Source organism: Myodes glareolus, chromosome 6 (assembly GCF_982192425.1).
Source record: "Myodes glareolus chromosome 6, mMyoGla1.1, whole genome shotgun sequence".
Classification (NCBI taxonomy): domain Eukaryota; kingdom Metazoa; phylum Chordata; class Mammalia; order Rodentia; family Cricetidae; genus Myodes; species Myodes glareolus.
In genome coordinates this window covers 17,075,482-17,091,635 of record NC_142031.1, presented here as the reverse complement: position 1 = coordinate 17,091,635, position 16,154 = coordinate 17,075,482, and the positions used below count along the sequence as shown (strand labels likewise).

Here is a 16,154-nt window from a genome sequence, read left to right as displayed (position 1 = left end):
GCTTTATCTTCCCTGCCCACTCACTTTCCACCCTGTCACAAATGGACAGCTCTCTCCTGGCCCCGACATGCTCCTATGCCCCCCACTCTAGAATTTCAGGGTGGGCCCCTGACACAGCAGTTCTCCTGCAAGCCTGTCCTGATCCCTCGTGTTCTGTGTGCCCTGGAAACACGAGCTTAAGAGGGAAGGGGAGGTAGAATGTTACCTCTACTCGGAGGTCAGAGTCTTGGGGGACAAGACTGCTGGATGCCCTATAGTGGTGAGGGCCAGGAGTGGCTTTACCCCCAGGTGTGCTAGGGGTGTTCACAAGTATTTGTAACTCCAGCTCCAGGGAATCTGATGCCTTCTTCTGACCTCCGTGGGCACACGCGCGCACACACATATACACAGACACAAATAAAATATAATTAAATTTTTTTTTAATTAGCCAGGCGGTGATGGCACAGACTTTTAATCCCAGCACTCAGGAGGCAGAGGCAGGCGGATCTCTACAGAGTGAGTTCCAGGACAGCTAGGACTGTTATATAGAGCTCTAAACTCTGTCTTGAAAAAACCAAAATTAATTAATTAAAAAAAGTTTGATACAGGGCTGGCCTTGAACTCACTATTATAGCTGAGGATGACCCTCCTGCCCCTACCTTCTGAGTGCACCCCCCCACCCCAGTTTCCGTGGGGCTGGAGTTGGAATGCAGGGGCATCTGCGTGCCACACAGAGCACTTCACTAACTCGATTGCATCCCCAGCCCCAGTTCAGCCCATAGGTTGTCGCACACAGCTGATGGCTTCTGTTTTGGACACCATGGGTCTGTACAGTGGTCTTCAGCCACTCATAGCTTTAAACTCTGAATTTCAGCCTCTGATGTGGCCGGCATTGTGCAAGGAGAGCGGACTGGTTGATGTCTTCTCTGGTCTCTGCCACATTTAACAGGCCCCATCCTCACAACCAGAGGAGTCAGGCCCTGTCTGGATCTCGGCTTCTCCCCCCACGCTTCTGTCCCCATTTCTCTCCTGTCTAGGTGTCACTTGCGTAGAATAAAGCACCTAGGTGGCAGCTACACGTGTTTTGACAAAAACACACACATCTGTAGGCCATCACAGTGAAGTCAAGATGGGACCCTTCCAAAATGTCCCTATTTCCCAGCCTTGCTCCATTCTAGGAAGCCTGCCTTCTGAGGTCACCACCCTCCTGACGTCTGTCACCATTGCTTAGTTGGTCTGGCTTAAATCATCTTCCCACACTTGACTGAGGAGCCTCCTAGCGGGAGGCATCTTTTCTCTTTGTTGCATGTCATGGCGCCAGCGTGGTGAAAAGGAACAACCAAGCCTGGGCCTCAGAGAGGAGGCCAGGAGGAGTGAGGCCAGGCTGTGATGCCCTGGGGAGTTGTGATCTGTCCACTGGGGGCATCTGTCTTCCCTCCAGCTATTGGAGAATGTGGACCGAGCAGCATTCGTGTGTTTTTGTTTTGTTTGCTTTTACAAAGGAAACTTAAAAATACTGATTTTTCATGTAAAATCCTTACCGTGCTGGTATTTTAAAGACTTTGACACATCTGTTGGCCAGATCTGACTAGCTGGCAGTGGGAGTGGGAACCTGTAGGCAGCAGTGACAGGAACAGCTGATGCTTGGTCCAGCCCTTCCTTTGTTGCAGGTCCTTGTCCTGAGAAGCCATTTAATCCTTGTAATGATTTCTAATAAATCCATCTCATAGCTGAGCAAGCTGAGCCACAGGCAGAGATTGAGCACCGGCTCCAGGATGAGCAGAGATTTAAGCATAGCTGTTTCCAGGGACTGGGTTCCTAACCATTACCCATGATCCTTCAGGGTTCAGGGAAGATGAGGGTGCTTGGCATGGCAATGCCACCTGAGGTGCAGCTTTGCCAGCCAGTAAGGGGCTTTTTCCCTGAACAGGCCTGAGAGGACCTAGCCCTGCCCACTGAGACTGCCCTGGTATGGACCACTTTCACGTCTTAGCAGCCGGGTGATGGGACCCCAACTTTAGTAACGCTGGCATGGCAGCAAGGGGAGGGGAGGAGGCTAGGAACCTGGTAAATGCCTGATGAGGGCTTGTGGGAGGTAAGAAGTGGGGCCCAGCTCAGGAAGGCGAGGGTGAGATCTGACAGGGCCAAGACATGTTGCTGCCTCAGGGGTGCTAGGGGCTGGGCACCCCTACTTCCTGAGGATGTGTCCTAACAGGCCTGCTATCTGGAGAAGCAGAGGGTAAGGATCACTGGCAGGGCAACCTTTTGCCTCCCGGGGAAGAGGCTGGGGGAGCTCAGCTGAACTCCCATCCCGACGCTCACTCTGGGATCCTTGTTGCGTCCTCAGGACCCACTTTGGGGAGAAAAGCATCTGCAGTCTCTAGTGTTTGAAGAAGATGGCATAACAGGGCCTGCAGACCTGTCCAGACTCTCCCCTGTGCTGTAGCCTGCCTGCAAATCCCTGAGTGGGTGTAGAGTTGGTGCTAAATAAACATTTGCTGTTTTTTTTTTAAATCCCACTTTTGAGATGTGTGATAGTATTTACTACTACTGTTATTATTGTAATACTACTATTTATTTACTTATTTATTTTCAAGGCAGGGTTTCTCTATGTAGCCCTGGCTGTCCTGGAACTCTTATTGTTGACCAGACTGGTCCCAAACTCAGAAATTCACCTGCCTCTACTTGCCGCGTGCTGGGATTAAATGTGTGCGCCGCCACACTTGACTTCTCTCCCCAGAGTTCGAAGAGCTGCACAGAGCTGCACAGGCTAGAGGTGGTGGCAGGGTGAGAAGAGACATGGGCTGGAGTCTGGGCACAGGGGCTCAGGCAGCTTGTTCCCCTCGAGCCAATGCTGTGTCCCCTCACTCTGAAGTTCCTCAAGCCTTAGTTTCTCAGTCTGTGAAATGGGAAGAGTTGTGGGGAAAGCCTGGCTTAAATACCCGCTCTCAGGACCTCTGTGAGATGGCTGTGAAGCGGCATTGGCCTTTCAAGGACAGGGAAAGACAGGTCCCCAGTTTAGCCCAATGAAGCTTAGTCTACAATGCCTCATTGGACCTTTGCTGACTAGTCCAGGCCGACTTCTAGTTCTTTGTAGCTGAGGGTGGCACTGAGGTTTTCTCCCTTCTGTGCCACCTTTCCTGGTTTGACCTATGTCACCTTTGTATTTTGGGTGCTGGGCTGAATCTTGTTTTAAATTGCTTTAAGTATATGAGTGTGTTTTCTGTGTGTTCCTGTGTACCACATGTATGCCTAGTGCCTGGAGGTGACAGAGGGCTTTGATCCCCTAGACCTGGAGGTGCGGATGGTTGTGAGCCAGCATGTGTGTGTTGGGGATCAAATCTGGGTCCTCTGTGAGAATAGCCATCGTTCTTAATCACTGAACCATCTCTCCAGCCCTAGATTTTTTTGTTGCTGTTGTTTTCTTTCTTTAAAAAAAAATTGTTTTTAGAGATAGAATCTCATATGTTCTCTGGCCTCCAGCTCACTATGGAGCTGAGGACAGCCTTGAACTTCTGATCCTCCTGCCTCCTCTTTCCAGGTGCTGAAATCACAGATGTGTGCTGTCACACCCCACAGATGTGGTTCAGGGTGTTGGACCAGGGCTTCATGTGTGTTGGGCCCTGTATCAACTGAGCTACAGCATCTCTCTGTGTGTTTGTCAAGGGCAAGTCGATGTCAGATCTGTTACATAACCCTCCTGTCCCCCACTCCTTCCCCTAATGACTTCCTGCTGCCCAAGGAAATAAGAAACCTGTGTGAACCCTGGCTGTCTTGTGACAAGGGAATGGACCTTTCTGAGTTAGTTTTCTCAACCTTCAGAAGGATTCATCATGGCCACCTTAAACCTCAACGAGGGCTGGACAGGATTGTCCACATAAGTTGGTTGTCTTGGGGTTCACGAATCTGGGTGTGCCTAAGCTTCCTGTCCCATCTGTTTCTTCCTCTCTCCAGCCACCGCCTGCCCACCAGGGGTAACACAAATACTAATTACCACCACTTCCACAAGCTGTTTCCTGGGTGAACCTAATTACCAAGCAGGTCAGGCACGTTATAAATATCATTAAACCAGACAGATTAGCTTTGTCCTGTGTTTTTACATGATTAGGTCAGCGAATTGTTCCGGCACCCCTGGCCTCTTCAGCCTGGGACTTACGCAGCTGGGTTATTCCTCACAGGGTGCTGGAGCACCAAGGTGCAGGCATCTGTTGGTGGCTCCGGATTCAGGGCCAGCTCACTGGTCTGCCTTGTACGCGGTGCGCTGAGAAGACCCAGGGAGCGATGCCCGAGGCAGATAGTACCGGACAGGTGCGAGGTGGGAAGGTAGGAGGTGGTGGCTGCTCTTGTCATGGTAGAACTATCTGCCGTGGGCTGGAACCCCCAGGGAGGGGACCCAGACTCTGGCTTTCCAGGTGTGTGACTGTTGGGCATGTGTGAACTCCCTCTGCCGTCCTTTGATTTTCACATGTGTATCCTCCCTCCTGAAAAAACGGGTGCTTTCTCAGTCTGCCACATGCAAGGGACAGTGACTGGATGTCACTTCCCTGCCTGCTAGGCACTGAACTAAGAAGCTTATGTGCCTTGCTTTGCCCAGCACCTATAAAGGCCCCACATGCTGGGTACTCTTGCCATCCCCATGAGATGGGGGAGGAGGGATCAAAGCACAGAAGGAACTGAGATGTCAAAGCCGTGCTGTGCTTAGAGTGAGATACTTAGCGAAGGCCTGTTTGAGAGGAGCGGGGAAGGGTCCTGGTGATGTCCTGGAAGGCTGCCTGGAGGAAGATGTCTGAGCTCAGAAGTTCACTGGTCAAGAAATTCGAGGGCTGTGGGCATACAAAGGCTTGGGAGCAGGAAATCCGTGCATTAGGGGACCCGACCCTGTGTTCTGCTGTGGTTCCAATGTGCATGGGGGGGGGGTATACTAAGCAAGATAGATAACTAAGTTCGATCCTGGGGTGGAGAGAAGGTGCCAGCTGGCAGCTTTCATTGTGTAGCCCCAGGAAGTCGGTCTGTCAGCAGGAGACAGGCTGGATCTTGTCAGGTAATTTGCATCTTTGTACCCAGAGTTCAGTAGGAGATGAGCCACCGGAAGAGCCGGGACTCGGAAGCTAATAAGGGAGGGCTTCCTGGGGGAGCTGAGCCTCTGAGGCTGTTCATGGAGGCCAGAGGTGACAGGTGTGGATACCAGTCAAGGGGAAAGAGAATACATTGGGTCACCCATACACTAGAGAAGGGGAGGTGGCCAGACATGGGCCACTTCTACCATAGGCACCAAACAGCAACACGCCTCAGGGTGTAGATGTCAGCATGGGCCAAGTGGACATCTGTAGAGTCTCTGTTATACTGCAAACCGATCATAGTGACCCACTCCTTGGCAGGGCTGCCATGTATCTCAAAGGAAGCAGCCAGCAACCTGATCTCCCCTCTCTATTGTAACCTGCAGTGGTTCCTTGAACCTCAGCTTTAGGCCTTCCCTGCCTTCCACCTCTCGCCTACTATCCCTTTTCCCTGCTAGGCCAGGGCCACCAGAATGGTTGGTGGCCCAAAGCCAAGTCTCTTTCCCCCACCAACCAAGTTCTAGCCCTCTATTCCCACAGCTCAGATGGAGTGGCCTGTGGCCTCCAAAGAGCCCTGCTTAAGAGCCAGGCCCTGTTGTAGGGGAGCAACAAGAAAAGGGGGAATTAGAGAAGATGAAGAAAATCTGAGATCGTCTTGGTTGTGTTAACTGGCAGGACTCAGTTTCCAAACCTGTGAAATAGGAGTCTCGGGATTGGTCCATGATCATAGACATGAATAAGATAAGGGCATAAAAGAGCCTTGTCGAGAGTTAGCAACTTGGGGGCTGGAGAGATGGCTCAGAGGTTAAGAGCATTGCCTGCTCTTCCAGAGGTCCTGAGTTCAATTCCCAGCAACCACATGGTGGCTCACAACCATCTGTAATGAGGTCTGGTGCCCTCTTCTGGCCTGCAGACATACACACAGACAGAATATTGTATACATAATAAATAAATAAATTTTAAAAAAGAGTCAGCAACTTGGGGGGTGGCCAGTTATTATATTACTACTACTACTACTACTACTACAGCATGCTTGCTCAGACTCAAGGCCTTGGGCATGCAAGCAGGTTGCTAGCCTTGGCCAGTTACACTTATTTTTATTTATTGTTTTATTTAAGACAGTCTTATATAGTCAGAATGGCCTTCTATCCCCATTCTGATACTGACATCTCTTTTCTTCCTCCCATCTGCCTTCCTTCCTTCCTTCCTTTCTTCCTTCCTTCCTTCCTTCCTTGCTTGGTGTATGTGGAGCAGGGTCTCTTGTCTTCCAGGGTGGCTTTGGATTTACTATGTAGTCAAGAATAGCCTCGAACTCCTGATCTTCCTGTCCTACGTCCTAAAACCTGGGATTACAGGTGGGATTACAGACTAGCTACCATACCTAGTTTGTGACTGGACCCAGGGCTTCATGCTAAGCAAGCGCTCCATCTGCTGAGCTACATCCCCAGCCCTGGGTTTCATTGCAGGGATCAATTGACAGTGTAAGAACCTTGTTTTAGAAGTAACGGCAGTAGCTACAGGGAGCAAACAGTCAGTAAAATGTTTGCCGTGCAGTCAGGAGGACCTCCATTCAATCCCCAGAGCCCACATAAAAAGCCAAATGTCTGGGCTAGAGAGATGGCTCAGCAGTTAAGAGCACTGGCTGCTTTTGCAAAGGACCCAGGTTCAATTCCCAGCACCCATGTAGCAGCTCACAACTGTCTCCAGGAGATCTTTAAGTTCCAGGAGATCAGACACCCTCACACAGACATACACACAGGTAAAACAGCAAAAAACATAAAATAGAAATAAATTATATATATTTTTAAAAAGTCAAGTGTAGAGGTGGGGGCTTGTTACACCAAAGCTGGGGAGGTAGAGACAGAAGAATCCTTGGGGTTCTCTGGCCAGCCGGTCTATCCTGCTCAGGGAGTTACAGCCAAGTGAGAGACCCTGTCTCAGTAAAAAAGGCAGCCGTGCCTGTGGGACCACACTCGAGGTTGTCCTCTGGCCTGCGGGCGGGCACACACACACACACACACACACATATCTGATAATGGTGGGAATAACACAGGCATTTGCTGTGGACCTGGCACTTCCCTGCCCCTGGGAAGTGGCAGAATGGGTTAGCAGACTGAAGTTTCAGTGAGCGCTTTCGCCAGCTCCATCTTCATACCCATTGAGTGAATGTGTATTGGGTGACACGTGGCTTCTCCCAGATCCCAGCATGTTGCTGGCGGACAACTGATGGGCGCTTGGCCGCGAGAGTGGCCCCCTAAGCAATGGAGATGTAGCATGTGAAAACAGCTCAGGGTGTGGCTTCCCAGCCCAAGCGCAAAATGCCACTCTTTGCCACTCCTGACCCACTCCGAGATTCCCAGAAGCTCTCTGCCTTGGGCAAACCAACTGTGAGGGCCGTCTGAGTGAGGAAAGCTGTTGGGGCCTGTGGGGTTCCTGGGTACCGCCAGGCCACGGGCCCTTGTCATCAGAAACATGGAAGCATCCTTGTGTGTCACTTGTGCTCATCCCAGACTCACGATGGCCGCTGCAGGGCAGGCTTCCAGATCAGGCACATCCTTCTCGTCTGATTTTCATCACTTTCCCCATACAGCTGGGCATCGGGGACCCCGGACCTGCATTCCGCAGGGAGCTGCCATTCCCACTTCTCCATTCTTGATCTCAGCCAAGCAGTTCCGTGCGTGCCGGGCCCAGATGCAGCCCAGATTTCTGGGCGGGGGCGGGGGGGTCCCCACAAAGCAGCAGTTCTGCTTTCCCAAGGGCAGGGTGTGGTGCCCATATAACCACAAATGAGGCCATTAAAGCAAGCCTTGGTTGTTCTGCCAGCCCAGGGTCTAGTCTTCCCAGGGCATCCAGACTCATGAGGTCCCCACTGAAAGTAGTCCTGCCTTGCACAAAGAACATAGGCCCTGATATCCAGGGCCCAGGCTTGTGACCTGACTCTGGTACTGACGGACTTGGTATGTGGCCTGGCCTCCTTGAGACAGCTTAATGAAGCCAGTATAGGTGGGTTTGCAGGAAGGTGAAAAAGCTTGTGTCCTAGCTACCTCATGGTTCAGCCGGGGCACTGGAGGGTGAGTCCTCCCTGACCCTCACTCAACTGTTTGTTAAGTGGAGATAAGGATGTTGCCTGAGAGGGATGAAGTGCTGCGTGAGACCAAAGGGACACTTAAGACATCTTAAGTGATACCCAGTAGGTGTAGGGTCCAGGCACCACCTCACCTTCCTCCCTCTGTACATGGAAAGCACACCTGCTGGGCTAGCCCAGGTGGCTGTGGGGACCTGTCGTCTGTGGAGTACCTGGCAGGTCCAGAGAGAGGACAACCATTGCTGGGTGTCACCCACTCAGCCGTAACATGCTTCCCACTGAGGAGAGGTGGGATAAGGTGCTCCCCACCTCGGAGGTAGGTGAAGTTTCACTTCAGGCCTCAGCTGACATTACAAAAATGGGGCGGGGCTTTTGCGGGCTGAGAAATCCACAGCTTTTTGCAGTGCTTATTTCTCTTGAGAGGTATGTGAGCCTCACGTCATCTGGTCACTAGATAGAAGTCCCATGGGATGGATGGGACATGGCTGTCCACCCACCCACCCGTCAGCACCTTTGCTCACACATCTAGAGGCTGTGGCCCCAGACCAGGCCCCTGAGCAAACAGGCTATGCTCTGTATTTAGCCCACTCCTATCTTGAGATGCCTGCTCCGAGGGGGCAGCGTGGGGCGGGGGGGCTTGGGAGGACACCTCTGGAGGTAGATGCTGTCAGTGGTCAGGAGGTTTCCCAGAAGGGGAGGTCTCTGAAATGAACTGAAGTGGGAGGAGCCATTGCTTGACCTGCCTGCCCTCAAGCTACTTCCCTTAGCTTCGATTTCAGTCTGCATAAAACGGGCTGAGGAAACCCACCCAAGGGAAAGGATGCCAGACTGAGAGGCTCAAAAGTAGGAACTGTTACTGCGCTGCCCTGCTGGGTCCCAGGGGAGTGTTGGGGGGGACCAGTGCTTTTTTCCCAGGGGGCCTTTCCTCACGTGATTAGCACTGTCACTTAATGCAGCCAAATCTCTTGGTTTTGAGGGGACCTCATGAGTCTGGATGCCCTGGGAAGGTGTCTTTCTCTCCTGGAGTGAGGTAATAGGAAATCTTCCACCCAGTGAAAGAGAGGCAGAAGTTTCGAGAATTTGGTTTACCCCCCTCCCTAGGTGGGGCTGCAGAGATGGATCAGGAGTTAGGAGCACTGACTGCTCTTGCAGCGGGTCCAAGTTCAGTTCCCAGTACCCACGTGGCAGCTCACACCTATCTGTGATTCCAGTTCCAGAGACTCAGTGCCCTCTTCTGGGCACCAGTTATCCATATGGTATACATACATATGTGCAAACAAAATACTTATATACACAAAATAAGAGTGCACAATTTTTTTTTTTCTCCAATGGTTTTAGAGACAAGGTCTTACTGTTGCCCTGGCTCTCCTGGAACTCATTTTTTTAACCAGACTGGCCTTGAACTCGGATCCACCTGCCTCTGCTTTCTGAGTGCTGGGACTAAATCAAGGTGTGTGCCACTACACCCAGCAGCAAATCTTTTTAAAAATTTTATTTCATGTTGCAGAGTTTTTTGTTTTTTAACATTTCACTTATATACAAGTACATATGTAAGTGCACCACATGAGTGCAGTGCCTGTTGAGGCCACAAGAGGGCATCTGATCCTCTGGAACTGATCGGATAGTTGTGACTGCCATAGTGGGTACTAGGAACTGAACCTGGGTCCTCTGGGAGATCAGCAAGTGCTCTTAACCATTGAGCCATCTCTGAAGCCCCCCGTATAAATGAATCTTTAGAAAGAGATGCTTCCCCTCCTCACATACCTTGCTTTCCCCAGGACCAGTGTCCCTTGGATGTGTTTCTTTCTTTTTTGTTAAAAAAAAATTATTGCTTTGTAAATAATACCATTCAGAATTTCCACTTCCTCCCCCTCCCATTTCTCTCCCACTCCCCTACTCATTTTCCTCCCTCCCCCTCCAGTCCTAAGAGAGAGGGCAGGGTACTCTGCCCTGTGGGAAGTCCAAGGCCTTCCCCCCTCCATCCCTTTGGATGTGTTTCTATGTTCTGTGTTCTCACAGGCAGTACATTAGACACTGAGGCTTTCGTGAGAATTCGAAGGCACCGCTGCTTGCTCCACCATTCAGCTGAAGAACTACTGTTGAGCACCTGCTCCACTCCTGGGGATGGCGAGTCTCCCACAGGAGCCCCGCTGCTGTAGGCAAAGCTCACAGGTCTAGCGGGTGAGGGGGGGGAAGAGCAGCAGGTAGTAAGCACATAAAAACAGCGAGTGCTGGTGGGTGTAAGTGGAGGTGCACACCTCTGATCCCAGTACTGGGGAGGTAGAGGCAAGAGAATCGTGAGTTCCAGGCTTGTCTGGGCTACGTAATAAGCCCCTGTCTCCCAAAACAAAGCAAACGTAACAGACCGCAATCACATCTATACGGAAGAGGCTTCTAGAAGAGAAGGTGGGCAGCTACCTAGAGTGTTTTGGACATTTGAGCAGGTGGTATTTAATCTGAGACTGGAGCTGCCTGGGGGAGGAGCAAAAATCAGAAAAGAATGTTCCAGATGGAGGGAGCAGCAGCTACGAAGGACTTGGCTGAGAAGGAGCAGCCTAGGTATTCGCAGATACAAAAGCCAAGGGAGAGATCTGGGGCCTTGGTGGGTGGTAACTGAAGAGGAGGGCCAGGGAGGGGCAGCCCTGAGCCTGGCAAAAGGTTGGGGAACACAGAGGACTTTGAAGCAAGTGTAGTGTGATGAGTATGTGATTTATGATGGCGGGCTGACTCTGGCAGTTGAGTGGGCTGTCAGAGGGAGGGTCCTAGGGATGAACTCTAGTGGCCGGATTTGGCGGCAATCACCTTTACCTGGCTGAGCCATCTTGATGGCCCATAAAGCCCGGAAAACCCGAGGAGCCACCTTCCTCACTAACCCTTCCCCTTCCTTGTACAGCCACCTTACCCCCCCCACACACACACACTGGTTCACTTGCATACATGCCCAACAGTATGGTGCTTTGGAGGGATGGCTCGGCAGTTAAGAACATTGGCTGCTCTTCTGGATGACCTAGGTTCAGTTCCCAGCACCCACACTGGGGCTCACAGCCATCCATAACTCCAGTCCTGGGATCCAGTCCACTATTCTGACCTTCACGGTCACGGATGCGGTACACATACAAACAGACAGACAAAACACTCATACACATTTTTGTTTTTTCCGAGACAGGGTTTCTCTGTGTAGCCTTGGCTGTCCTGAAATTCACTTTGTACACCGGGCTGGCCTCAAACTCACAGAGATCTGCCTGCTTCTGCCTCCCAAGTGCTAGGGTTAAAGGCGTGTGCCACCACTGCCTGACTTTCATACACTTTTAAAAAATAATTTATTTTTATTTATGTGCATTGGTGTTTTGCCTGCATGGATGTCTGTGTGAGGTTGTCAGGTCCCTTGAAACTGGAGTTACAGACTTTCGCAAGCTGCTGTGTAGGTGCTGAGACCCTGGTCCTCTGGAAGAGTTCAGTCAGTGCTCTTAACCACTGAGCCATCTCTCCAGCCCCTTGTACACATTTTTTAAAAAGATAGCTTTAATATTTTTGAGATTACAAATATCTACTTGTTTTTTTATTTTTATTTTGTGTGCACTGGTGTTTTGCCATGGGTGTTGGGTCCCCTGGAACTGGAGTTACAGACAGTTGTGAGCTGGGAATTGAGGCCAGGTCCTCTGCAATAGCATTCAGTGCTCTTAATTGCTGAGCCATCTCTCCAGCCCCTGTACACATTTTTTTCCTATGCATATTTTTCACCCCCCCCCCAAAAAAAAAAGGAAAAGAAAAGAAATAGGTCTTTGGACGGCAAAACCCTCCAGATTCACTCAGCAGTTTTCCTCACATCAGGGGACTTTCTTAGAATTGTGTGAACTTCACTCAGAACTCTGGCTTTAAAACTCCCGAATTAGAGGGGAAAGGAACTGAGATGTGGAGGGGATTCCTGACTTCATCTCCACCCCTCACTCCCACCCCCACCCTGCAAGCCTTTCTAGCTAGACGGAAGACCCCTTGTCTCACCTAAGGGCTAATGGCGAAGCAATCTGTCTTGACCCGGCTAGCCTTTGCTGATCTTGCCTCTTGGTCTCTGCCATTGTGGGGCCCATTATAAATGAAGCCTCTATGGAGCCCTGTCCTGCCAACTATGATCAGGGGCTGGGCATGTGAAGAAAGAGGTCCCCTTCCCGAACGCGGAAGGACAGGGGAGAAACCTGTTCCCAACAGGCCACGCCCACTTCCCAGCGGGCCCCGCCCCCGGCAGCCTGCGTGTGGAGATACCAGGGGATCCGATCCGTTCTAGGCAACTTGGGGCACAGCATGCGGAGTGTGTGGCCGCCGCTGGCCGCCGCTCTGTCCTCTCTGGGGGTGAGGCGGGTGTGGCGCGCAGGGAGGGCCAGCCATCCGTGGGCTGATCTCGGGTGGCCGTGGTGGGGCGGGGCGCCGGGGCCCGCTTCCCCATTTGGCTATGGAGACGCTGAGGGAGTCCGTACTGCACTTGGCATTGCAGATGTCATCCTACAAGCGGGCCACGCTGGACGAAGAGGACCTGGTGGACTCACTCTCCGAGGGCGAGGTGTACCCCAATGGCTTGCAGGTAGGAACTCTGATCTTTGCTAGTTCAGCTGTGCCCCGCCCCCACTTAGCAGGGAGGGGAAGAAGTTGGGCCGTGCACCCCGCAGCTCTGAGCCCCCCAAGAAGCGCACTCAGAGGCTGGCCTCCATCCCACCTACAGTTCCATCCTTCCCGAGATCCTCCAAGTCACAACTCAGATGCAGAAGCATTCTCTTGCCCTGAACTTCCACAGAACAGCTTGGGTGGTGGCGATGGTGGTGGGGAACCTGCCCAGGGTAACAGGCGCCCAGCTCCCAGCACCACAGTTTAAAGCTGTCTTAGCTTCTGCATGGCGGGTCCTGCCTCCCTGGAGCCCTATCTGTGAAGGGTGACCTCTTTATTTCTCTCCCTCCTCCCTGACTACCTGTATTAACTGGGGAAAGGAATGACCCAACCCCCGTTCATTCCCCCACCTCTGCCCTTTGCCAGCTTACTCCGGAAGCCTGGTTCCTTCCTTCTAGGGTCTGCCCCTGTGGGAATTTCACAGAGACTCTACACTGCCTCCTGGCTTGATAGTGCCTTGCAGGAGGGCTGTTGCCTGGCTCTCTCCTCTCCTCTGCCCCAGGGCAGACCTTTCTGGCCAAGCCCTCTCTGTGGGTAGGGTTTAGACATGGGTGGGTAAACTGAGTTTTGAATAGGATAGTTCTGGGATCTGGTTCTTGAAAAATCATCCCAGAGAGGGCCAGGACCAAGAAAATTTCTGCTGTGCGGGCCAAGGGAGGGACAGAAAAGAGTCTTGGGTACCTTGTGAAGGACACCTAATCAAAACTTATCTCACAGAAGGAGTGGAGGCTCAGCCTGCCAGGCCTCCCTTGGTCTCCTCTGATTAGTGAGTAGGCCCCAGGAGACTCCATGCGCCTTCTCCCCAGTGCCTCTCCGCTCACTGGGATTCGGCCCCCTCCCTGCAGCATCCCACTCAACCTTCAGGACTTCCTGTAGGGTTACTTCCTCTACCTGCACTGGGGAAAACTGAGGCTCTGGGAAGACTGACAGCTCACCTCAGGACAGCCAGACCCCGCCTGTCTGGGACCTCTTCCCGGTGGACTCCTCATGGGGGGGCTAAGCAACTCTCTCCCTTCATGAATCCAGTCTCATCCGCCATCTCTTTCAGTCTGACTTTTCCTAGAAGATGTTAAGTGTGTCAGCGTGAAAGCACCTCCAAATTCACAGGGAACTACTACACTGTCTGCAGCGGTTCACCTGGGTGTATATAGATAGCTTTTCCACATCAGCAGCATGCTCATCTGAGTGCGATTCCCCTGGAGCACAGAGAAGTCTGTCTGTCTGTCTGTCTGTCTGTGTCTCTCTCTCTTTCTGTCTGTCTCTGTCTCTGTCTCTGTCTCTCTCTCTCTCTCTCTGAAGCCAGGGGCCTGACTGTGAATTCTGACTCCACTGGAGACTCTGAGCAAGCCATAGAGTCCCTTCCAGTCCTCATCTGTAAGATAGAACAAGAGAAAATAGAGTGACCTGTGTCACTGCTGGGATCACCGTTTTGTGACCCACAACGTAAGGGCTGGTAGCCACATGGTAGCTATATTGTAGGTGCTGAAGCTGAGTGAGGCACAGGACAGGTATGAAGGTATACTTGTTGTGTGGGCTGAACCTCAGTCTTGGTGTTTCCATAGCAAGCTGCCTGTGTAGGTGTATCTCCTGATTTCCCCGCAGAAAGGTTGCCGAGAATTTGGAGCCATTTCTCTAGGTGCTCTGCAAGTCTTGCTTCGAGCCTCCATGACATCCCCAGAGTAAACACAAGTCAGTCAGTGCTGGGGACCAAACCTGGGGCTTCCTGTTTCTTCAGCTCCATGCCCCAGCACTCTAAGCACAGGTTTAAAGCCATGCAGCCCTGTCTGTCTGTCTGTCTGTCAGGGGCTTTAGAAACTTAAAGGAACCTTACTCCTACAGCTTTCTTTACAAGATGGGTTATTGTTGGCAACCCATGTCTTAGATTCAAATGAGACAATATTGATTTTTAAGAAAAAATGTCATGCCCAGTGCTCTGAAAATGAGTCTAGCTGTTGCAGAAACTTAACGTGCCTGATGCCTCTGGGATACCCTGTGATAGTAGCATTTTCCTTCAAATCTCTGCTTTGTAAATGCCAGCTACCCCCCCTCCCCGTTTCTCTCTCTCTCTCTCTCTCTCTCTCTCTCTCTCTCTCTCTCTCTCGCACTTACATGAGGGTACACACACACACACATGCACACACACCCCGATTGCAGTCTCTTGAAGGAAAATAGTTGAGGGGCCTGGCCACAGCTGCCTACCAAAACCTTTGAAAAACATCCACTTACTTCTGGGGAAAAATAAGAAAAGGAAAACTGAGATATGAAAATCTCAGAACCATGACATACCGCCCTCTGCATAGGGCTGTCTTAGGCGAGTGATTTGAAGGACAGACCCACTTAAGACTCTCAGACAACTTTCCTCTTGTCAGGAGAGACATTCAGGCTCTGTCCACCAGTTACAACGTAAGACTCTTGGCCAGCAGGTTCTAGAATCTGACATGGTCACTCCTGGGGACTTCACCCCAGCTTCCTAGTATTAGAGCTGGGAGACAGGCCCAGAGGCTGCCTTGGCCCACGCCCAGGGTCCTGGCTCACCTCTTTCCCCTCATGCTTGAGAGCTGCCTGTTCCTTCTGGGAACACACACATTTCCTGAAACTGCGATTCCCCTTAAAGGTTGATTTTTCTGAAGTCCGCTCCCATAGGAGGGGTTATTCAGCTATCCCTAGTCTCTCCAAGGTCAGGCATGGAGGCGCCTTTGGCAGGTGGTGCTCGGGCAGAGCTGGGAAGACATCAGAATTCTGCTCAGAGCTGACCTCAGTGGCCTCAGCCGGAAGTCTACCTCATGGAAACTTTCCTGGAAGTAACTTCCCCAGATGATTCCCCCACGGAGGTAGAGCCCCCCCGTGAGGCTGAGCTGTCATGGTCCGCCTGCTCTGAAAGACTTGAGTCTGTGACAGAGAACCTGGTCCCCCTGCCAGCCATCACGACGCTAGGCCTCTGGGCTGTGAGGAGTAGGCTCCCTGCCAGAGCTTTGGCAGGCAACCCCTGTTTGCTGCTCCGTGAAGCCAGGTTGCTGGGGGCCCTTAGACTCTGAAAGCAGGCTTAGCCCAGTTCCCAACCCTGCACTGCTGGCTCTTCTCCTGGGCCCCGGGGCAGGCACCCTTCCTCACCTGTAGAACTCGTTCTTGCTACAAGCCTAGGTGAGCCAGGCACTCAACTTCTGTAACCAAATATTTATCCCCGCTTCTAATAGGCTTTGTTCCCGCGCTCTGCAAACCCTGGGAACACTAGGGCTGCACACCTCTGCTTTCTCCCTCCCATCTCGAGCTCCCTCCCCTTCTTTCTTGGGAGGGCATCCCTGTCTCCCGCTCTCCTTCTGTCTCTACCTCACAGTATCATAGGATGCTAAGCCTGCCAGTGGGCCGAGAGTCCAGTG

The 16,154-nt window shown here is 51.9% G+C and overlaps 1 protein-coding gene across 3 annotated transcripts in view; it reads left to right on the top strand.

The window, feature by feature from the left end:
- The window catches only part of Ece1 (endothelin converting enzyme 1), a 102,967-nt gene that overhangs the window by 37,052 nt on the left and 49,761 nt on the right, over nucleotides 1–16,154 (top strand). For 2 of the 3 annotated variants that reach the window (XM_048443306.3, XM_085690451.2), the window contains exon 2: nucleotides 12,611–12,697. In XM_048443306.3, coding sequence (XP_048299263.1) covers nucleotides 12,611–12,697 — 87 coding nt within the window. Of the gene's footprint in view, nucleotides 1–12,344; nucleotides 12,469–12,610; nucleotides 12,698–16,154 lie in introns of those variants that run through there. The other variant, XM_048443305.3, reaches the window with a different exon arrangement.